The sequence below is a fragment of the Stigmatopora argus genome, chromosome 16 (genome assembly GCF_051989625.1).
Source record: "Stigmatopora argus isolate UIUO_Sarg chromosome 16, RoL_Sarg_1.0, whole genome shotgun sequence".
Lineage (NCBI taxonomy): Eukaryota > Metazoa > Chordata > Actinopteri > Syngnathiformes > Syngnathidae > Stigmatopora > Stigmatopora argus.
The window spans coordinates 9,866,488-9,890,000 of record NC_135402.1 but is presented as its reverse complement, the minus strand read 5'-3'; the positions used below and the strand labels follow the sequence as shown (position 1 = coordinate 9,890,000).

General features: G+C 38.5%; 1 protein-coding gene across 3 annotated transcripts; it reads right to left on the bottom strand.

Annotated features, from left to right (window-relative positions):
• Positions 1-775: 775 nt before the first annotated feature.
• On the bottom strand, positions 776-20,766 carry hnrpkl (heterogeneous nuclear ribonucleoprotein K, like). 3 transcript variants are annotated; one of them, XM_077623040.1, is made up of 16 exons: positions 20,730-20,766; positions 19,324-19,396; positions 17,650-17,747; positions 17,514-17,570; positions 16,038-16,081; positions 11,547-11,619; positions 10,064-10,171; positions 9,844-9,972; positions 9,021-9,325; positions 7,420-7,461; positions 6,542-6,581; positions 3,660-3,675; positions 3,365-3,391; positions 3,227-3,294; positions 2,990-3,159; positions 776-1,530 (listed from the first exon to the last, which is right to left on the bottom strand). In XM_077623040.1, the coding sequence occupies exons 2-16, from the start codon at positions 19,382-19,384 to the stop codon at positions 1,500-1,502; spliced, it is 1,269 nt and encodes a 422-aa protein (XP_077479166.1). In that variant the 5' UTR covers positions 19,385-19,396; positions 20,730-20,766; the 3' UTR covers positions 776-1,499. The 3 variants fall into 3 exon arrangements, with proteins under 3 accessions (XP_077479166.1, XP_077479164.1, XP_077479165.1); XM_077623038.1 differs by having other exon boundaries at positions 10,064-10,177; positions 20,730-20,764; XM_077623039.1 differs by lacking the exon at positions 20,730-20,766 and adding an exon at positions 20,282-20,340 and having other exon boundaries at positions 10,064-10,177.
• Positions 20,767-23,513: the final 2,747 nt, after the last annotated feature.

Here is a 23,513-nt window from a genome sequence, read left to right as displayed (position 1 = left end):
ACAGATGTGTGCAGAAAACAGCCCCAAGTTTTCTTGCAAGTCAGGAAGTCTACAGAAAATATAGTTTTTTTGCTGATAATGCTAGAAATACAACACCTATAATCTGGGATGTATTATTTTATAAAACCTGATTAATCCGTAGTTATGGCTGTCCCACAACCAGTTCTTAAAAAAAACATCTCATTTTCTTTATCCTCATTAGGGTCGCGGGGGGTGCTGGAGCCTATCCCAGCTGACTTCACGCCAGAGAGAATTGGTGGCCAGCCAATCGCAGGGCACAAAGAGACAAACAACCATTCACGCTCTCATATACCTTGGGGCAATTTAGTGTCCAATCAGCCTACCGTGCATGTTTTTCGGGGAAACTGGAGTACCCGGAGAAAACCCACCCAGCCTGGATTTGAATCCAGGACAACAGAGCTGTGAGGCCAACGCGCTAACCACTCATCCGCCAGGCCGCTTTTATTTTATTTTTTTAAACGTAAGAAAAAGCATGCACAGTATCTTTTTCCTACTTATCAGACAAACCAGATTGCGTAAAACCATACAGTACAGTTAGCTTTTAATGAACTTTAATTTAAAAAGGCAACATATGGAGACAAATTCATGCTTGGGCGCCACAATTGAGGGAGCAGAAATGAGCTTTTCCTTTAAAAGAAAGCAAAGAACCTTACTTTGCTTTTGTTTATTTATTTTTTTAAACAAAACAAAAAAAATCTGCACAAAAAAATACTGTATGACAAACCTGGAGTTGACCAAAACACTGAGCAAAGACTGAAAAAAAGAAACCTTTATTTAGCAAAACCCCTTCAGGATATCAGTCACAAGTTACCAAAAGGCATGTCAGTTACTGAAATTTTAACATAAGCTGTAAGCCACATACATGATCAAACACAAGAGTACTTAAAATCACAAAAAGTAAAGCATTCGTTTGGTGAGAGGGAAAAAAACTGGATGAAAGAATTATATACACAATTTTTACAGTGTATTCCCGCTTTACGAAAACAATGTAAAAATGATTCAAAATAACAAACATTCATCAAATATCAAAGCAAATGCATGACATCTGAACAAGTCTTTTTAAGCGTAATAGTGAGATAATAGTGTTAGCTAAAGAGAGGCGACGTTGACTGACTGAAGAAAAAAATTCACAGTTAATCATTCTAGCATTGAAATTGTCACAAGGCTGAAGACGCTATCCATGTCCGTAAATAACGCCAAGCTAACTACTGCTAATTTTCATGGACATAAAATGTGAGTGCAGTACTCACATAAAAAAAAACACTGCATGCGGAAACCGTAAAGCAAACAATTCTAAATTTGAAGGTAACTGGCATGATGTATTTAAAACCAACCCCCCAGTGTCATGGGGCTGTCTTTCTTAAAAAATAATTTTCCAGATGATAATATGGATACAGTCAAACTGATCCTTCAACAATAGAGAAATGTCTGTTGGACAGCTAACAGTACACTTTTGGGTCACTCAACATGCTCTTGTCCTAGAAGAACCGCCCAGAATACTGCTTCACACTGATGAGAAAACAACAAGGAAAAACAACCAATCAGAAAAGTCAGGGGAAAAACAACGTGGAAAAAAATGCAGGCCCTATTGGGGCTTGTAAATTGTTGTTTAGGGCTAGCTTTTCCTCAGTGTTTACGGTTACTTTTCCATCCGTCTAACAGGCCAACTAGTCAGCCAAGTAAATATTTAAAAATCAGGAACACGTGAAGCAGTGGCGGAACAAATTTGTACGAGGCCCCTGCTAAAACTCAGTTGACAAAGGGATTACTGATCTTTTTTAACACTGGAACACACAATTATAGCTCTGCACATCATTTTATGATTACAGTGGTACCTCTACTTACAAATGCTTCTACATTCAAAATGTTCAGGTTACGTGTTAGTTTTTGGTTCGGTGTTGGGGCATCATTTGAAATAATTTTCTTATATTTATGCTATTTTGTCTTATTTACGGGCGTGGTAAATACATATGTATTTTATACAAATTAGTATAATTTTTAAAGTGTTTAGGCGTTAGTATTAAAACTCAGAACAAATTATGCAAATTTAATGTAAACTATGCTATTAATGAAAAATCCAAGTTATGAAAAAAATTCTCAAACCAATTAATTTAGTAAGTAGAGGTACCACTGTATTTTATACTCTCCTCCCCCTCTAATAATAAGTCCATCAATGGTACTTTCAATTACCGTATTTTCACGACTATACGGCGCATTGTATTTTTAGCCGCAGTGTCAGTAACGAGTGCTATTTCTGTATTTTACACACACAAAGGACGCACCGTTTTTATAGACGCAGCCAGGCATGGCAAAACATACACGCTACACCCACACGCTAAAAACACGTTTTTAAAAAGGCAACGGAAGCAAAACTGAGTTCGGTTGTACTTTATTTAGCCATTTTACAATGTACTCACATCATCATCACCCACAAATCCATCAAAGTCCTCATTTTCTATGTCCGAATTGAACAAATGTCCAAATGTGTCATCGAAAACGCTGAGTTTTATACGTTCGTCCAGGCGGCCACAATCCATTCGCAAATAGTAGCTAGCTAGTAGCTAGCGTAACTATTCCAGCGCTGCCTTCCACGCTTTGTAAAGCTGTGTTGATGTCGATGTCCAGACCACAATCCATTGGGTGTATTGACAAAAGAACTATATATCCCAGCAGTCACTGCACAGTACTTTTTCTACGGGGAAAATAGTAGAGTCGGGGGCTGCTTGCCATAGTTGTAAGAGCTGCAGAGGATGGTGTACCCTATCGACTGATTTATTTTATTTTATCGTGATAACAATTTTAGTATTGGTCCATATATAAAGCGCACTGGATTATAAGGCGCCCTGTCTATTTTGGAGAAAATTTAAGACTTTTATGTGCGCCTTATAGTCGTGAAAATACGGTATACGTTTGCACCAAAAAAATGCTGAGAGCCTGGTTCCTAACACTAAAGGTGACGTTGGCTCACCTGTTTTGCAGCAGGTATTGGGCATTCTGGATCTGATCCTGCGTGCCGATGATAGTGATGATGCGGTCCTCCGAGCCCTCCAGCGGCTCATCGATCTTGATGGAAGCCCCGGACTCGTGGCGGATCTGCTTGATCCTTAGGCCTCCCTTACCGATGATGGAGCCAGCGAGCTGTGAAAAAGCCATAAAACTTTGCCGGTGGTTCTTTTCCACAATTTTCCCAACTTTGAACACCTACGTCTTTGGGGATGGTGACCTGCGTGGTAATGACAGGCCCTGCGATGTCACCATAGGAGCCTCGGCCACCTTAGAAAGTCAATAATGGAGAGTATTATGTTGTGAATTTATACACTGATTTTTTTTTTTGCCCACTTACCAGGATGAAAGCGATCCCAGGAATTGTCTTAAACACATCACAAAAGAAAAACAAAATAATTATTTAAAATTGTGAATGTACTATTAACACCATCATTTAAACATTAAGTGTTGAACATAAATATTTACTCTTGTGACATTGCGTCAGACTCAACCACGACAGCTAATAAAATTACAGTTGTTTTTTTAAATTACAGGGAGACAAATAAAAAATATTTATTTAATAGTGCTAATGGGATTAACACAAATGGAATTTACGTACAGTATGCGGGATTAAGAAAAATGGTGTGACTCACCATAACTGCCTCCACTCTATTACAGAAACAAGGAAAAAAATCAGGTTTAGTGTCAGAATTAAGATGGTGTGCTTATAGTCTTAATTTATAATAATGCTCATTCACATTAGAATTAACTCTCTATGACATTTCTGACAAGGTGGCCTAGATTTCAAAACAAGAAGAGGTTCTGTCAACATTCCAGACCTTGTTGACCTGAACTATCACACCTGTATTCCTAATAAAACAACCTGAACCTTGGAACCAAGTCTCTCGCTGTCTAACTACATCCTCGTTACTGTATAACTCATCGTATACACCAAGGGTGTCAGACTCGGGTTGGTTCGCGGGCCTTTTTAACGTCAACTTGATTTCACATGGGCCGGACCATTTTCGATGTAATATTTAGATTGTTTTTATTATAAATGGATTAAAATCCCTGAATATTCAGTTTTTTATAGAACTAAAACAATATTTATTTTAGCTTTTTTTTATTTATTTTTAGATTTTACAAAATGATTTTTGAACTAAAAACACAGAAAAAAATGATTAAAAAAATACAATTATTGATTTAAAAGGGGGGAAATCAGGAAATTTAATATACATCTATACTCTTCATTTTAATTTGATCCTAAAACAGAAAGTCGGCACTCATGATTTACTTTCCCGGGCCACACAAAATGATGCGGCGGGCCAGATTTGGCCCCCGGGCCGCCACTTTGACACAATATATGTGGGTCTAGTCTTATACAGAAAATGTTGCATATTTTTCTGGCAATTACAATCATTCTAAAGCACATTCAAAAGCAACAATTATACCTTGAGTTGATTTGTGAAAGCCATAAATTTCACACACGACTTAAAATTGTTATGAAATTGTGACCATATCAAAAACTGTAAAGACTATACTCAAATCTGACAGGTTTTTTTACAATTTCATAGTTATTCCAAAAACAATGCATCAGGGAATTCTCAGTAACACTAATAGCAATGTAGTCGTAATATTGATAGGTGATGAGATGCCAAAAATGTCTTTTTTGTTTCATTTTATTATTTTTATCTATTATTTTACTCGTTCTTTCTTCACAATCCCATTACATTGGCATGATGTAGGCATTTGACTACATTTACCTGCTTGATCATTGGTAAAATTACAATAAAATGAAAGTAGTAATTTCATGACTATTATCACCATACTTTTGCTGTATCTGCTTGAAACTGAAAGGGATATCTAAACCTAAAGTAACACAATGCTAAAGTAAAATTACATCACACACACATTACATAAATTATTGTATTAACTGTTAATTTTTAAATATACTTCTTTTAACAGATGTGGAAGGTTTTCCCTGAATGTTCTCAATTTTTATTTTGTATTATCAAGTAGTCACTTCTAAACTACTCTGACTGATGTCATCTTCTGAGTCATTAGTGCCTCTATTTGACCTTTGCATGACGCCACAAATTCACACAATCAATGACTAACGACAACGTTGTGGATTAAATATTATAAATTCGAAGGGAGGCAACGGTGTACACCGCTTGCCGTGAGGCAAGCGAGGAGACGAGTGTTGCTTGGCAACCGTAGGCCCCTCAAAAAAAAAGAAAAGGCATGGGCTCTGGTGCTTACTCCTTGTACTGTGCTCAGATGTGAAATTATGATCGCTTCTTTAAAAACCTTTTAGAAATGCCCTGAAATTTGGGGATGTGACGGTTTAATAAGGCTGTATTAAAATAATAATTCCCTCAAATCTATCAACAACGTCATCGCTTATGTGTGTCGTTTCATTAAAAAGAATAGTTTTTTTCATTAAATTTTCTGATTTTTGGGGGGCAAATTTCTTTGTATTTTTGCTTAAGGTTAAATGTTACTGATTTGGTGAAATGTGTACGTAATATAAATTTCAACTGATCAGAACTGAATTGTGGCAGGACTATAGAACATTGGCAAATATTGTATGATCTAAACCACATGTCAAAATGGCGGCCAAATCTGGCCCGCCGCATCATTTTGTGCGGCCCGAGAAAGTAAATAATGAGTGCTGACTTTCTGTTTTAGGATCAAATTAAAATGAAGAGTATAGATGTATATTAAATTTCCTGATTTTCCACCTTTTAAATTAATAATTGTAATTTTTTAATCCATTTTTTCTGTGTTTTTAGTTCAAAAATCATTTTGTAAAATCTAAAAATATATTTAAAAAAAGCTAAAATAAACATTGTTTTAGATCTATAAAATTAATTAATAATATAATTTTAATCCAGTTCTGTTAATCCATTTATTAAAAAAAAAATCTAAATATTATATCTAAAATGGTCCGGCCCACATAAAATCGAGCTGACGTTAATGCGGCCGGCGAACCAACCCGAGTCTGACACCCTTGATCTAAACAATAGGTTTTATATCCTAACATTGGTCATTTTCACTCTTAGTGTTTAAGCCGTTCAAGCTTACAGTATGTGTGAACAGAATCTGTCAATTGACTGTAGTCTTATATGCTCTGGTAAGTTAGCAATTTGCAACGTAGTCGCAATTGCAGATCATTTGCAGAAGGCGTCGTTTTCTAACTACAAGCAGTAATGTTGCGTTTCAGATGCACAGATAGATCCCAGAATAATCTTTTGCTTCTTCTTCACAGCAAAACAGAGTAAGATTTTTGGACAAGTCGCTAAGTCTGACAGCTGCTCGATTTTAAGGCGGATGAGACTGTTAAAAACTGTTGAACTAGATGGCTGACGACTGTGATTTATGACCACAACAATACCAAGTATTTAGTCTGGTTTTAGAGTTCCACTTGCTCCATATACCAAGACAAAAAACACAGATTCTATGTTGATTCCTGATCACATTACACATTAATGCTGCAGCTTTATTTTTGGGATAGAAGTGAATAGACAATTACCATGCTGTCGTAACGCTCTCCTCCACGGCTTCTTCTTTCACTGCAAAGATAAAATGGATTAATAACAAGAATATACACATTTTATTTCAAGCGCTTTTAAAAACACCTAAGGGCACTGTACAAAAAATACAAATTGAAGTGGACAAAATAACAGATTTAAAAAAAATCTAAGCACAAGGAATCATAGAACAACCAAAAAAACGGATAAATCTAGATCAAATTATTTGAACGAATGTGTTTTCATTTTGGATTTTAAAAGTGGGAGAGAAAGTATTGCAGAGATGATGAGGTCAGGTCGAAGAAGAGCAAAGTGGTTTGGAACAAATGGTGATGCAATGGAGGACAAATATGCAAGATGGGTCCAGGCTTTGAGAGTGATGAGGAACATCTTGGGGTTGATTCTTTGTTTTACAGGAAGCCAACAGAGTTGATGAAGGATGGGGATAATTTGGCAGTTGTGTAGAAGGGCAGAGATGAGAAATATTGCTAAGATGGAAGTACACTGAACTGATTATGTTATTAATTATGTGAGTGGGAGGAGGGTGTGCTGTCAAGGATGAAACCCAAACTCAACAACAAACTTAAATACTGGTACAAATAGACAATTTATCTCAATTGATGAGTGCATTTGAGTCGTAGAAAATTTGAGGAGAGCAGCGAAATTATTTCTCATAGGCAAGTGGTGGGTGGAAAGGAGGTTGATTTTAAACCAATGTGGAGCTGGGTATAGCTCAAATACATATTATATTTACAGACAATGTAACCAAAGGGAGAACCTAAGTGAGTGGAATTGGCCGAAGACAGATCCCACGTGGCTAATTAATACGGACGCAACAATAGGCAGTAAAAAAGGTGCAAGTTAACATTTCGGACCTCACCTTGGTCTGTCATCATGATAGCTGCCGTGGGAAAATCTGTCTCTGTAAGCAAAAAGGGTTTTTAGAGTTTTAAAAAGTATTATCTCAAAACCATTTAAAAATAAAATCCATAAATCGACACAAAATTACAAATGAAAGCCAACAGAAAATAAGAAATATAAAAAATGAAAATATATTTGATAAAAAAAATAAAACCAGTATAATTCATATTCATTTTGACACAATAATAAATCATTTTCTCTCATTTTTGTGTTCCCACATCTTTCATCTAAAATTGGGAGACTTTGAACATTTTTAAAGAATTTAGTTCAAGAATTTACATATAAAGTACTGCTCTATTTGAAAAAAAATCTAAGTTACGAAACAAGTTCTGGAACCAATTAATTTCGCAAGTACGTAGAAGTATGACTGTATTACGAATTGAATCTTGTAATATTACAACATGTAGTTATTGTTCGTTATATTTCAATTTTAATCGTGCAATATTACATTATTATTCCTCCCAGAATATTATAATTTATGCCTTCTTGGCAGGTAATTTCCCACGGCACTGGTTGGGAAACACTATCCCTAAGAAATTGAAGAAATACTAAAATAATAAACAAAGTTGCATTTTTAAAACGCTGTCAAAATGAGTTGAATTAAGACAATTAAAAACTTGTTTGGACCCCTCGGTGCAATATAAGATATATTAGAAGATCCAAGATGGTGCCGTTCACGTGGCAGCCAGTGGCAGTAGCTCTGTCCACTTTTATGTTTTTCGTGTTTTACAGCTCTTCTATCTTTTTTTAATTACATTTTAATATTTCTTAATACATTCCTTTTTACTTTACTTTGCACTTTATAATTTTTACTTTAATGTTTTACAACTTTCCTTGTTCCGTTAGCCTGGCTTCTTTCTGCTACTCCTTTTTTGGAACCATTCAGCCATGCCTACGCTGTCATACACATGGGACTAGCCGTAACAATACACAGCAGAAAGAGCAACACCTCAATGCCGCTGGAAATTCGGAGCTGGACAAAAGTGCCGGGAGAAGAAGCAGCGCTTCTGACCAACCATTCCATCATGGGATAAGATGGAAGAGCTGTCGGCGCTTACCAGCAACGGAGTCGAGGGGCTCTACTCTGCTACTGTTGTCTTCAGCTCTAGATTACTGAGGAACTGTGCGGATAAGCTTGGAAGAGTGACTCTGCATATTCTCTACCTCGGTCACAGTCTGCAGAAGTTCCCCATCTTGTGGAAAACTTCCTGTGTGTGGTTCCAGTTTTTGTCCAACTTCACAACGTCTTTCTGAGTCTGTATTCGTGTTTGCTACCGCAACCAAGATGGTGCCGTTCAAGTGGCAGCCGGTGGCGGTAGCTCCGTCCACTCCTGCTCGTTTTGTGTTTTTGCTGCTTTTCTGTCTTAATGATTTGATTTGGTGATTCTTAACGATCCCATTTACTTTGATTTGCTTTGTACTTTGTGCTTTTGCTTTGTTGTTCTGCGGCCTTCTGTCTAATCACCCTCTTGCTACTGTCACAATGAAATTTCCCGAATACGGGATGAATAAAGTTATCCAATCCAATAGCTGTCATGGAAGGAAGAGCACTGTCCTTACCCTCCTCGCGGTGGCGGCGGCGGTGGGAGCGGCAGGTTACGGGATCGGCTGCCCACCCGTCCCCGGCTGAGAGGCGGCAGCAGACCCCGGTTGGGGCTGAGGTCGTCGTAATCCCGGCGTGGCGGGGGCGGCGGACGGCCGCTGCGCGTGGGAGGCAGGCGCTCATAGCCGCCACGCATTCGGCTCGGGAAGCCGCTCACAGGCCGTCGGCCCCGCTCCTCAAACATGATGGTAAAGCCACCATAGTCGTACGTTTCGTCGTAAAAGTTGGGATCATAAGGCTGGGCGCGGCCTTTGATTGGCGCCTGAAAAGTAACCACGATTGCCTTATATCAGTTAGCATTTTTATTAGGGAGTTAACAATAGACAACTTTACAGATAAATAAAAGTACATTTCAAATGAGTACAGTAATTCGTCGAATATCGTGGTTAATGTAGACCAGACATGGCCGTGATAAACGAAAAACTATGAAGTAAGATCAACCCTATTATAAGGACCTTTTTTATTTTTTTCTTCAGTGCTAAATTGCAGTAACAAGCGGAAGACAGTAGAGTGGCTTCCGCTTCAAAGTTTCGTGGATTTTCACATTTTTATAAACTTAGAAATACATAAATAAATAAATACATCCCCCCACCCCCAGAAAAAAATCCACGATGTAGTGAATCCGCGAAAGTTGAGGCCACGATATTCGAGGGATTACTGTACAGTATTTTCCAAATTATATACCGCCTTTTAAAATAGTTTGACTGGGGTTGTGAATTATATCATTGACTAGGTGACCAGCTGCAGCTGAATTTTAAGTGTATAAACTTCAAAACTCACCTCAGCCACCAATTCCAGGATGACTTTTATACATTCAACCACTCGGTCTGGCTTGCCACCCACAGATACAACTCTATCCGTAGAATGCGGACAACAGTCTTGAAATAGCTTGATGGTCGTTTGTGTATGCTGGAAGAAGCACAATGTCATAAAAGTGCTACTACAGCATGTGGAATGGTGAATTCTGAGAAAGATTTTCTCTCTAAGACTCTCAGCTTACCTCTCGCAGTTCCTTGATCTTGCTGCCCTTCACGCCGATGATGCCGCCTGCCAAGCTCTGATGGATCAACAGGCGCAGCTCGCAATCAAAGTCGACACCACTGTAATGCTGGTACTTGTTACACAAACACAACAATGAGGGAAAGTTGTGCCTTTCAGAGATATGCAAATGAACACAGAGTGTGTAGTAGTGCAGTTGTTCAACATAGCTGGTGATAGTTGTAATGATACATTGAAATAATTAAAACGTTAAAGTAAAAATGAACTCTTTCCAATGAAAATGAAACATGAAACTATTTTTTATTTGTATTAAATCATTATTTAATTTCAATGTATTGAAGGTGAGACGTTAGAGTCAAATTTCGAGATTGCTGAAGGACTGCGCCGAAATCCAAACCACGTCTTTCAAGTTCCGTTACATTTCTTCCTTATAATATGTGCAAGAACGTTTCATTTCACATAAACACGCTTTATTCCCTCAATAAATCACATTGGTTTTCACAAGAACCTGCATGCGTGACAAAAAAAATGAAATTGAATTCTTATTGAATTGATTAAATTGAATAGAATTGTGGCAGATGTTTTAATAGCATTAAATATCGTATATTTTTACAAATAATTTCCAGTGTTGTACTAACAAATAGACCAAGGGTGTCAGACTCGGTTCGCGGGCCGCTTTAACGTCAACTTGATTTCACGTGGGCCAGACCATTTTACATATAATATTTAGATTTGTTTTTTTTATAAATGGATTAAAATAACTGGATTAAAAGCCCTGAGTATTCAGTTTTTCATAAATCTAAAACAGTGTTTATTTTAGCTTTGTTTTTATATATTTTTAGATTTTACAAAATGATTTTTGAACTAAAAACAGAAAAAAATATTAAAAAATTACAATTATTGATTTAAAAGGGGGAAAATCAGGAAATTTCAAATACATCTATACTCCTCATTTTAATTTGATCCTAAAACAGAAAATCGGCACTCATGATTTACTTTCCCGGGCCTCACAAAATGATGCGGCGGGCCAGATTAGGCCCCCGGGCCACCACTTTGACACATGTGAAATAAACAAACTAAAATAGAAGCTCTTATGAAATGTGTTCACTGTTATTACTAGTTCCGCCTCAGTTCCTGGTCTAAGAATTGATTCCAAGGATTTATTGGCCTTAATGTTAAAGACAAACATGATGCCATTGGAACAAAACCTACAATTTTTGAACAGGATAGCATATAGAAAATGTTCACTGGTGTTTAACCATTGTAAACGCACTGTGTTCAAAAATATTAAAACTTCCAAGCTGCAGACTGTAAATTGAAATTACTCTGTCATTATAACACTGCTTTTAATGGTAGTTTATTTTATTTCTAGGTATCATTTCACTACTGGTGCTGAGGGAACTTTATGCGTAAGCAGTACAAAGTAAGAATGTTGGTACTGAGACACCACTAGATCTCAAATATATTTTATAATACATTTTTACCTCCTCCAAAGTTGGTATGATCTTTAGCAGAATGTCTCCGATGGTATCGATGTTGGCATTCACGCTTAGGATTCTGTGAGGAAAGCCAAAATGAGAGCAAGATGTTACACCAAGGCACAGAAAAGTGAAGGGAAACATGTGATCAATGAAACGTATAGAAAGGCTTGGGCGAGGAGGCCTCAATGGCTGGAAAACTGCAACCTTGCTATTTCCAATTAATACTAGACAAGCAGTTTAACATGCACTTAGAAAGGATTATCTTGGAAGGAATGACTGCGTTCAAATGGCTAGAACTAAGAAGCCATATAAGAGGGGAATTCTTTCATATAAACCCACGTACATAAACAAAACTTAAGCAAGGCCCCACTACACAATGCCAGCTATGAGGAAGGGGAAAGGGTTGAGACGAGTGACTCTCAACTGGTGGGCATAAATCAAATACAGTAGTACCTCTACATACGAAATATGAAATACTGTCACAATGAAATTTCCCGAATACATGATGAATAAAGTTATCCAATCCAATCCAAACAAGATCCAAGCTACGAAATCCCCCATAACGTAAATGCATTTCTTGTATCCGTTGATTTATTTTGAAAGTGTCTTGCTTGACATTCTGCTGGGTTACCATTGAAGCTTCACAACCGCAACTCTCTTTTGACCGCCGTTTGTTGTCACAGAGTTCTTTAATCAACATTATTGGTGTGAATGAAATGAATAAGCGGGCCCTATTATCCATCCAGGAAAAACAAAAGATAAGGGGCGTGCAGTTTACTGATATTGCAAGGCCACACCACCTACAAGCCTCATCACTACGGTACTTAAGCAAAAGGAAACATTAAAAGCAACAATTCCTTGGCATGTTCTTTTTGTACTGAACTACGAGATGGAGAGACTGTTTCTCCTTTGGAGTTCTATTTAAAGCAATGTGGTTTTGAATTCATAATTTGAAGTTGTTTAGATGTGTGGTTTTGTGCATGTGTTTATGTGCTATCGTTAGCTTCCTGCTTACACTGCACTGTACTCCTGCACAAGTACAAAATGTTTTTGCATGGTTGTTATTCATTTTAATTCATTACTAAATCATTTTCTTATCATTTTATCTCATTTTTCTGTGTTTCTCACATCTTTCATGCAACACTGGGACACATTTTTGAAGGATTTAGTTGGTAGTTTTTTTGAGGACCGTGGAAGGCATTAGAGAACTGACATTTAAAATACTGCTCCACAAAATCCAAGTTATGAAACAACTTCTGGAACCAATTAATTTCGTAAGTAGAGGTACCACTGTATTGTCATGTAACATATTAGTGTTTGAAAGTTGTCTTTCCGGTTCAAATGGTATGATGTGAAGAGCTCAGACAAATTGAATAAGTTGGAATTCAGGCATTACACAGTGCTACAGAAAATTAGACCAGTTGAGAAGTCCTGTCGAGACAACGTGACCAAGGAGATGATGAGTGTGGGGAGGGCGTCAGAATGAGGGAAGGAAATGCACATGATTACCCACTACAAAATGGGACAGGAGAGGAAGTAGGGTGCAAGAAAGGCAAAGATGTACGAAAAGTTCGGAGCCATTTTTAGCAGGGGAGGGGTCGTATGAGTACACTTGTTAATTGGCTGCCGTTGACAGCGATAGACATCCAATGAATTCAATTTCAACCAATTTAAACTAGAAGTACTCTCCCAGTTCCAAATGGTAGGACATTAATTAGCATCAATGGCACTGAAACAGGATCATTTACTGTCTGGCTTCCCAGTTCAAGATAATATATTGATTTAAAAAAATTAATGAAGTCGCAAAGAAGGGTGGGGAATTTGGGATACTCGCATTTGATTGGCTAAAATAGTAATGGCATTGGTAAAATGCCCTCCTGCTAGAAGGTCTGCCACATGCTGGAGATACTGGATGTTATTCATGTTTTTCTCGACTACTAACTCAGCTTGCAAGCGCCACTGACACAGATGAGTAATTTTTCATTGTCTAAGAATTATTAAAAAGAGGGAATTGAATTACATTTTTGTCTTTTGGGTTGGCATACTAGTGGTTAGCACATTTCACTCAGCTGTAGTTGTTGGTGCTGGACTTATTGTTTTTTTTAAAGGAGATCTCCTATCTTTAAGGTCAGGGGTGTCCAAATGTTTCTCTCTGAGGGTTGCTTTAGAAAAACATTAAAGGATGCAAGGCCATCTTGAAATCCTCCAAATTTAATTGTAAATGGGCAATCTGAATCAGGTTTTTTTTTTAAATCAGCTTTTAAAACATATTTCAAGTGTTAACTCATTGGCTGCCACTGACCGCGATAAACCTCCAATTATTGGACGTCTAACATGTTGTTTCTTGAATTTTGAAAAGTGTGCACAATATTATTTTAGTGTGTGTACGTGTACATATGATTACTGGGCTGCCACTTGCAATTCCACCACATTGGAAAATGTCTTTGCATTTTCATTTTAATGGCTTAATTAAAAAAATCCTATCTTTTTTCTCTGGTTTTGCATACATATTTGACAAAAATTGGTGTACATTCATCAGTTTTAAAGAGTTCAGGGGGAAAGTATTAAAGATTGTGGAACAAACGAGGCTTATTCAATGTAAAATATGCTTCTGCTTACTGAAAATCCAGGTTACGAAAGTACTTCTGCAACAAATTAGCTTTGTGCGTAGAGGTACCACTTCATTTATATTTACACTACTAAAATAAGTTCACTTTTTTCCTATTTGTTTAAAAAAATGTCAGGTTTTGACCCCTCTGTTAATGAGAGAGCGCTATTTATTTGAGTAGGTACATCTAGTGTTAAAGCAATGCAGTGCAATGTAGGCTGAATTTAAGCTTTTGGTATGGCCAATATTGCATGCTACAGTGGTAACTCGTGGTACGACAAAAATTTCGATCGAATAATTCGCCTGCGATACAATCAAAATTTCGAGATGCGACCAAGCCAGGTGGCTCTTTTTTGCCGCATCTCTTTCGTATACAACTGATATCTACGAGCACTAAACGATTTATTCAGACGAGTTTCGACCAGGAAACGCACAACGCGCATGCACGGGCAAAAAAGAGGGCTTTCTGGGTAATGAAGTATACTCGTGCACACCACACTCATAGGCAATGGCACCCTTTCTCAGAATAAAACTTCATTACCCACAATCAATACGTGGGTAAGCTCAGCTATTGCATTTCCTGTTATTCTTTCTAAGGAAAGAAGCTCCCGCGATTGCTCAATCAAGACTATTTCTCATTGGCAAGTGGTCGTGCGTTATCCTATTGTGAGGACGTGTGTGCATCATTTTCGGAATATGTTGAAGGAAATACAACAGCAAACAGTTGATCGATAGCGAACGTGAGGGTGGAGGCGTGGCAAACCGCTAACCCGGAAAACGAAGGTAACAAAAGATTAAAACAAAATTAGAATTCAGTTTTGTGTAAAGTTACATTAAACGTATGTTTAAGTGTGTCTGTATATATTTATCCAAGTTAATTTAAATGTGTTTGTTCATTTACGAGTGCCGTGGATAAAGTCCCCCCGAACACCCCTCCACCTCCGTGTGTGTCGTTGTCTCTACCCTCCGCGAAATGCGTCTAATTTTACTTCTATTAAACACATTTTATTACTATTAAACCACTCGGTATGTATTACTTTGTCAATATATGGCAAATTAGAAGAAATAAAACATTTTTTCCAATCCAATATCCCGTTTTTGGTGTTTTTTCAGAGGGTTGGAACGAATTAATTTGTTTTCAATTTATTTCAATGGGAAACGTTCGCTCGAGTTACGAAAAGCTTGACATACGATCTCAGTTTCGGAACGGATTACAATCGTATGTCGAGGTACCACTGTATTTTCATTAAATGCTGCAGGCCAATAAAAACAAGGCAACGGGCTGGAGTTGGCTCGTGGATTGTTTTTTGGACACACCAGTTTTAGGCCCCTTTGCTCCCTTTCCGGATAAATTTGTATTTTCACACCTTAATTTGTTATTTAATGATCTAGTATATAGCACTGATAATTTGGGTCAACGCCATCATGAGTCATCGCTAATAGTGCAAAGTAATCGACAAGTTAATAGCTGATGGGGGTTATGGGAGTTGCAAGGCGACATTAAATGGATGAGCGAAAACGGAAGACATCATGAGTGCAACGCGGGAGAGAGATGTGGTGGTGGCTAAGGTGAGTAAGTGTTCCACGGGTGTGTTTTAAGTGGAAAAAAGTCCACCTCTCTTGTAAAACTTGAATTGGACAGATAAATATCATCTTATATCATATTTAAATTGGAGAATACATTTAAGAAATGGACAGAAACATCAAGAGGACATGTGGAAGGGTTGGGAAGGGTAGATAAGGGGGATTTGCCGGTGAGGTGGGGGGGGGGGGGGAGGGGGCAATGTAATTATTCAGATAAAATATAGACGCAGCAGCGAAAAACAGAAGGCAGCTTATTCATGACGTTGTCATCAGGCAGTGAGGCAATAACTGTTGGGACATACCGCTCTGGGCCACTGCTGTCTGGGACTGACACACTGGCATTGTACTGCATGGAGGTGGAGGTGATGGTGGTTGGGCAGCATTGGGCGGGGGGAGGGGAATCAATCACGTGTTAGGGGCACGGTTTATGGGCAAGGTCGACCAGGGTGTGGCAGGTGGGCGTTCGGGGGTTGGGTTGGGCCAACGCAGGAGGGGCATGTCGGTCCAGTACATGGGCAACGGGCAGAAGGTGACCAAAAAATTCACAAAAAAAATAAAACATTAAAAAAACAAAGAAAGGACAAGGGGGGAAGAGGGGGGAGAAGGAATACATCTTTAATTGAATGCACGCTGAACTTTGACGTTTTGAGGCAAAATGTGAAATGAACAGGAAAATGCCCCCCGATGATCAAGAAATGGCCACAATGTTTGCCACTGGATTTTCTCATGCATCACATTAAACATGTCAGTGACATTTTAAAAAAAAGGTAGCCATGTATTTTTGGGCCAACTATTAAAATCTTTAAAAGTAGTATTGCATATAAGGATGGGCATAATCATTGAAAAAAGATAGCGATTGCCAAAGTGGGGTACACACACACACATAGACATTTCAAGTGGGGTGTGAAACTAGCCCTGATGAATTCTGGGTAATCCGTTGAAATGGACTAATGACACAGTGTCTAATAGTTTGCTGTCTAGTGAAAAGGTAGTCAATAATACAGAGCCAATTATCGTTCGGGCCTATTATCAGCGCCAATGTATATCAGTATTGGCCTTTTTTAATCCGAAAATCAATTTAAAACTAGATTATTTCGTCTAGAATGTCTCGTTTGTACTGCGACATCGCAATGTACTCAGTGCAATACTCAGATCTTTTTGAACACGCATTTCTGACTCTTTTAACAATCATTAGGATTTTAAATGTGGTGCAGACAGCCTCGCCTAAAATAAATGACCTGCCAGAGCTGCTCATTAAGTTGAGTCTTTCTACACAAAGACACCTGCCAAAACTATGCATTAATTTGGTGCTTTTTTGGTAATGAGACACGTCTTAGTTGCTCTCTCTTTTAACTGAGTGTCAATTGTAAATATGCAGGTTCCACTATACGAGTAACTTTTGCAACATTTTGTGAAGAACGCACTTGACAATGCGACAGAGGGTTAAAAAAATCAAGAATCAAAAGTTTTAAATATTTTTTTCTGAGGTCATGATTACAATAAAAAACTATTTCATCAGAATAACTTGCAGAGTTTAGGGGAGAAAAAAAAGAACATTTTAGACAAGTTTTATGACTCAAGAAATTCAAAATACAGGGTGTCCTAAGTGCTGAGAACAACCAGGGAGAGTTTCACAATGCAATGCTTGAGTATTTTATTTTGCCCATCCCTACATTTTAACAGATAAAATATCAATGCATTCCAAGGTTACGATTAGGATTTGCTGATGGAATACCTCATAAAAAATAAATCATTGAACATTTCAATTGTTTACTCACGTCGTTGCGGAGAGCTTTTATGTTCTTCCCGCCTTTTCCGATAACAGCACCTGCGTTCTGTGAAAACAAAACAAAAGAGGGAGGTTTTATTGACAGAAAAGGACAGAAAAACTAAACTGACACATGGCTTCTTTACTTTGCTCTGGAGAAGAACACGCAGTTCCAACAGTTCATCAGCATTGCGGCAGCGCTTGAAGGCGTGCTCCTCGTCCATGTCCTCTGCGGGACGTTTACCTAGCAAAAGGAAAGCATCGCAGACGTATAACTTATGATGTTTTGGCTGATGAAAAATCTGGTGTATAGGTAGAAACACAAAAATTTAGATCTAAAAAGTGATCTTGTGTGAGAAGAGAGGCTTAGATTTGACCAGTTAGCTTTTAAACCATCCACACCAGGCATTGCAACATTTTGTCTTACAATATTCCCATGTTACATACACAGTAAATACAGTATTGTGATTGAACTGCTGTTTCTGAGTTAAAATGGTTTTAATGTCTTTATGGGTGTACCCAAGCGACAGCTCATTCCATTAAAGAAAACTAACTGTCACAATGATAACTGTAGTCTGTTAGACTAAACCAGGTGTCCAAACTATTGCCCGCTGCCCAGTATTTATTGGAACGAAGCAAATTTTTAATTCTCAATTGAATATGACCCACTAAAGAAGCTTACATCCTGTTACATTTTTCATCTTTTTATAACTTCTGCAAAGGTTGTTTCAGTAGTGTAAATGTATATACTGCTGCTGTAACTGCGACTAAGAACATGCAGTCAATAGTATATTTCAGACTAGTAATTTTTCCTCATGTTTTAAACTCAAAAATTATTATACATAATTTGTACTTGTACTTCAGGATTATTTTTTTGTTTATAGCCTTTAACTCATTCACTGAGAGTGACAGTTAAAGATACAAAATCCATTTCAACCGTGAAGGCTAGCATTGAATAACCATGCTTCACTGTCATTACGGCGATGGAGGTCCAAGCCAATTTGACTGGGGGTCTGGCAGCAATCAAACGAGCTAACCGTCTGAGTTAAAGTGCCGGTCAATAGTAACCAATTACTTTAATACTTACTATAGATTTATATAGTCATTCATTCCTTTTTTGAACTGCTTATTTTCACAAGGGTCGCGGGGGGGCTATCCCAGCCTACCCTGAATTGGTGGCCACCCAATCGCAGGGCACGAGGAGAAGGACAACTATTCACGCTCACACTAATAGGGGTTCCCAACCACCGGCCCGTGGAGCAGTACCGGTCCTCAAACTACTTGGTGCCAGGCCGTCAGAGTAATAAATATTAACGTTTTCAATCTCGCCCTCCTACTGGAAATGAGAAAAGTTGTTAGAATAATGTTAAATAATTGCTATTATGCTTGGGACTTGTTTTTGTTTTATTTTGTTTTGTTTTGCCGTCGTGGACGTCGTTTCTGCATCGACCCCACTCCCGCACAATTTTGTAATAAGTTATCGCCCTCCCCATTAACCGGTCCGCAAGAAAATAGAAAGAGTTTTACTGGTCCGCAGTCAGAAATAGGGTGGAGACTGCTGATTTAGAGTATTCAACCAGCATACCAAGCATGTTTTTTGGACTGTGGGAGGAAACTGGAGTACCCTAAGAAAACCCACACAAACCTGGGGAGAACATGCAAACTTCACACAGTAGGACCGACCTGGGATCGAACCCAGGACCCCAGAACTGTGAGGTCGACGTGCTAACCAACACCGGTTGACAAAAATGATTTGATGATAATTCCCGTTATCGCTTTATTGCCCAGGTCTAGTGTATACTGTACGGTACTCCTCTTACCATTGGTATCTGTGGCGCTGAATGTGAGATCCTCGTCCTGCTGTTCAATTTGCACTTCCATTATATTTTGTACCTGCGACACCAGACCAAAAAACACGAAGTGTAAATACAAAAAAAAAAAATCACGTTACAATCGATGCGTGCCTTTGATGTGTTCTAAGAAATTACCTAAGAAGCCTACATTTTTTAGTCACCAAAATCTTTATATAATTGTTGTTCAATTCTCCTTTGATAAATTTTACGGCTCTAATCTGGATCGTCTCCTTCACTGGTAGGAGTTGCATTTCTACGGTTTATTATCGCTTAATAAGGGGAATTGCAATCATTGATAAGGGGAGCAATTGGCCGAGGTTGACAGGTATGCAAACATGAATAGCAAATTTATGCAAATAAATAACACTGCCTTTAAAATTGCCAAGAAAATGTTGTGTAGCTGTCACATCCTCGAAAATTGATCTGCCAATCGGTGACTAACTTATTAAATTGGCAGTGGCTCCTTAGCCGGTAACCGGTCAAATAGTCCCAGGGGCTATTTAGCCGGTAACCTATTATTTAACATTGAGTGAATAGGGGATTTTCTAAACCATTCAACCAATCTTTTTTAAATTTGATGGGTTATTGCCAATTGATAGATTTTAACATTAGGTGAATAGGGATTTAATGACTATTATTTAGGCAGTGGCTCCATCGCCATAGTTTCTTACTATTTACCCCACACAGAATTCTTACCGGCTAAATAGCCATATGGGGCCATATAGACTATTTGACCGGTTACCGGCTAAGTAGCCCCGGGGACTATTTGACCGGTTACCAGCTAAGGAGCCACTGCCTATTAAATTAGTCCACGTAACTAGTCTGTATACAATTGGTGATTTTTTTGTTTGGTGTTGCGCCGTTGGATCTACCGTAACATATTTACATTGGATACATAAATACCGTCTGGGAAACACTGACCTACCTCATTTTATTACATAATCCACCCACAAACATACAGTCGACCCACTGTTTCTGCACGGTCTGCACCCATGAAAAAGACGCCACGCCCCTCCCGACATTAAGGCTCACTTGTGGAGTCAAAACAAGCGCACCGATAACCATGAGTTAATTAAATAAATGAAATTCTAAATTGACTAAGTAGGTGGATCTGATGACCATTAAGTAGCGCCGAGATTTCATTGGTCTGAAGGACAGGGAGACAAAGACAGATCTTGTATCCGTCAAGTTGACGTGACTTTGTGATGCTATCCGCTAAGCTAACTGCTTGCGAGGCGTGTCCATTTAGCTATATGGACGGCGCACACGTATCAGTGGCCGATGGCATAAACATCCTTCTTTTACACTTGATATTTAATGTCAATGTCTGCGAAAATTAAGAACCCCCCAAAATGATGAAAAGACGTCAATACTTGCGACGAACCTCCGTCCACCACGTTAATCTGCTCCCTAGGAGGAAAAAAATGCTGTTTTTTTACAGCATGGAGACGCGGTGGTAAAATGGTGTGCTTGCGATGTCATACGCCACAGCGTCGACGAGCGGGGACGAACAGCCGTGAACGTATCACCGCCCTCATCGGGCAATGCGTTACAGTTTATCAAACTACATATATTCAGGACATTATTTTTCCCTAGGTGTGGACTGTAAGGTCTATATACCTACTGTTGTGAATGCCTCGCAACATGGATACACGTGTGTTTTTCATCTCATCTCATTTTCTGAACCGTTTTATCCTCATTAGGGTCGCGGGGGTCGCTGGAGCCAATCCCAGTTGTCTGCGGGCCAGAGTCGGGGGACACCCTGAATTGGTGGCCAGCCAATCGCAGGGCACAAGGAGACGGACAACCACGCACACTCACACTAATACCTAGGGGCAATTTAGAGTGTCCAATCAATCAGCCTACCATGCATGTTTTTGGAATGTGGGAGGAAACCGGAGTACCCGGAGGAAACCCACTCAGGCCTGGGGAGAACATGCAAACTCCACACAGGTAGACCGACCTGGACTCGAACCCAGCACCTCAGAGCTGTGAGGCTGACACGCTAACCACTCGCCCCCGCCGGGCCGCTTTTCATATTCATTTTCCGAACCGCTTATCCTCACAAGAATCGCGGGTGGTGCTGAAGCCTATCACAGCTAACTATGTGCACAAGGCGGGGGACACCTTCCTTGAATTGTTGGCCAGACAATCGCACGGACCACCATCCACACTCAAAATTCCATACCAAGGGGCAATTTAGAGTGTTCAACCAGCCTACCAAACATGTTTTGGGGATGCAGGAGGAAACCAGAGTACCCGAACAAAACCCTCGCAACTCTGGGGAGAGCACGCAAACTCCACACAGTGAGGACCGACCTGGGATCAAACCCTCGAACCCCAGAACCGTGAGGCCAAATGCGCCAGGGTTTTTCATAGAAAACTTCAATTGGAGTTTTGGGGTATGCTGGCACCTGAGCCCAGACCTCTCGGGGGGCTTTTTTTTAGTGTAGCCAAGGGCAAAGTCTATAAAATATGCACGATGATGCGGGGAGCTATAATAATTAACTTTGAAGTCCTACTCCTCCATCATTTATGAAGAGATCGTCTTGGAACTTGGCAGATATGTAGCATAAACCAGTATTTATTGATCTGCCGAGCCTGTTTTTTTACTTATTTTCCATCGGGGGTGATTAATTAACTATATAGTCAAGTATATTACCTAAGAGAGAGGCTTCTAGATCTACCGGTAGATCACGATCTATGTAATAGGCACCCCTGGTGTGGAAGTATTGTTAGCACTAGGTTACGAGCATTTAGGTGACAAATCCGCCTGTAGGTTGCAGGGACGATAATTTGATTTAAATATGCATATTCCTCGTAGAGTAAAATTATTGCACAATGGCCGCAGTATGACCTCGATATGGATCAATTGACATGATTTCTACATTTCATTTGGGACAAAATGTAACACGCCAGTCCTTATTTTGGATCCAATCAAGTCTCTTTCTGCGCCCTTGCAAATTTCCTCGCACCTTCACATGCTGACTATTGTTTTACTCTACTCCTCTATTCTGAGGTTACCATGGCAACCATTTTAATTCGGTTCTTGGTATTTCTTGGGAAGGCATGGACGAAGGGTAGGTAGGGTCAGGCGTGTATATACTTTCATCTGAAACCATGACAGCAAGTGACATGGCATGCAGTGCTTGTTAAAGGGAAAAAAATCACCATGGTGACACTCTGTAATCCCGTCATGTGTTTATGTGTGTGTGTCCCGATTCGTGATGGCCATCCCCAATCCAATATGATCACACTCATTCTTGGCATCCCACAAAATACTATTTCTAGTAGCTTTGCAACGTATTTCAGAAAAAAAAACTGGGGATGCTTGTTGTTTTGCAATTGATTTTTTTTAATTTTTTTTTTTTTACATTTCGTTTGATGTAATTGTGACATAAATATTTAGATTTATTCATTATACATACTGAAATGTCAATATATTTTTTGTTTTATATATGTGTGTATATATATATGTATGTATATGTGTATTTATATATATATATATATATATATATATATATATATAATAAGAACACGATGCCCATATGTATATATATATTAGAATATAATGCTTTTACTTATGATTCATTCCTAAAATGTAACATCATTGTATTTATATTTGTCTTAATGATCTGATTCATATTTATATATACATTCATTGAGGCTTTAAACTATCTTATATAGCTGATTGTAATACTAATTTCCCAATGTGATCCACATCGGCAGTGCTGAAAGCAAATTACAAATTAATATAAATGTATTATATTTGAATTATAATTCAAAAATATAAATGTACATGATCGACAACATAACACTAAATGTATGTTATTGCTGCCAAATCTTGTTAAATAATAAATATTTATGAGTACATATTGATTTTTATTTATAATGCATTTTTTTATTAACAAGAACAATCGTGGTTAGAAAGGCACACTTATTAAGAGTACAATTTAGCAAATATGCTGAATACATCTGCAGCATTTATCCAATATCCGTTAAAAAGGTTGCAATTTATTTGTGAAACCAATCGCCATCATAAAACATTGCAAAATAGGCTTTCGATTTCATGTGTAAAACAGAATGAACAAATGCTAAATAATTATTACTAAAAAGCGTTGAGAGAAATGACTCGCACTTAAACTTTAAACGCAAAG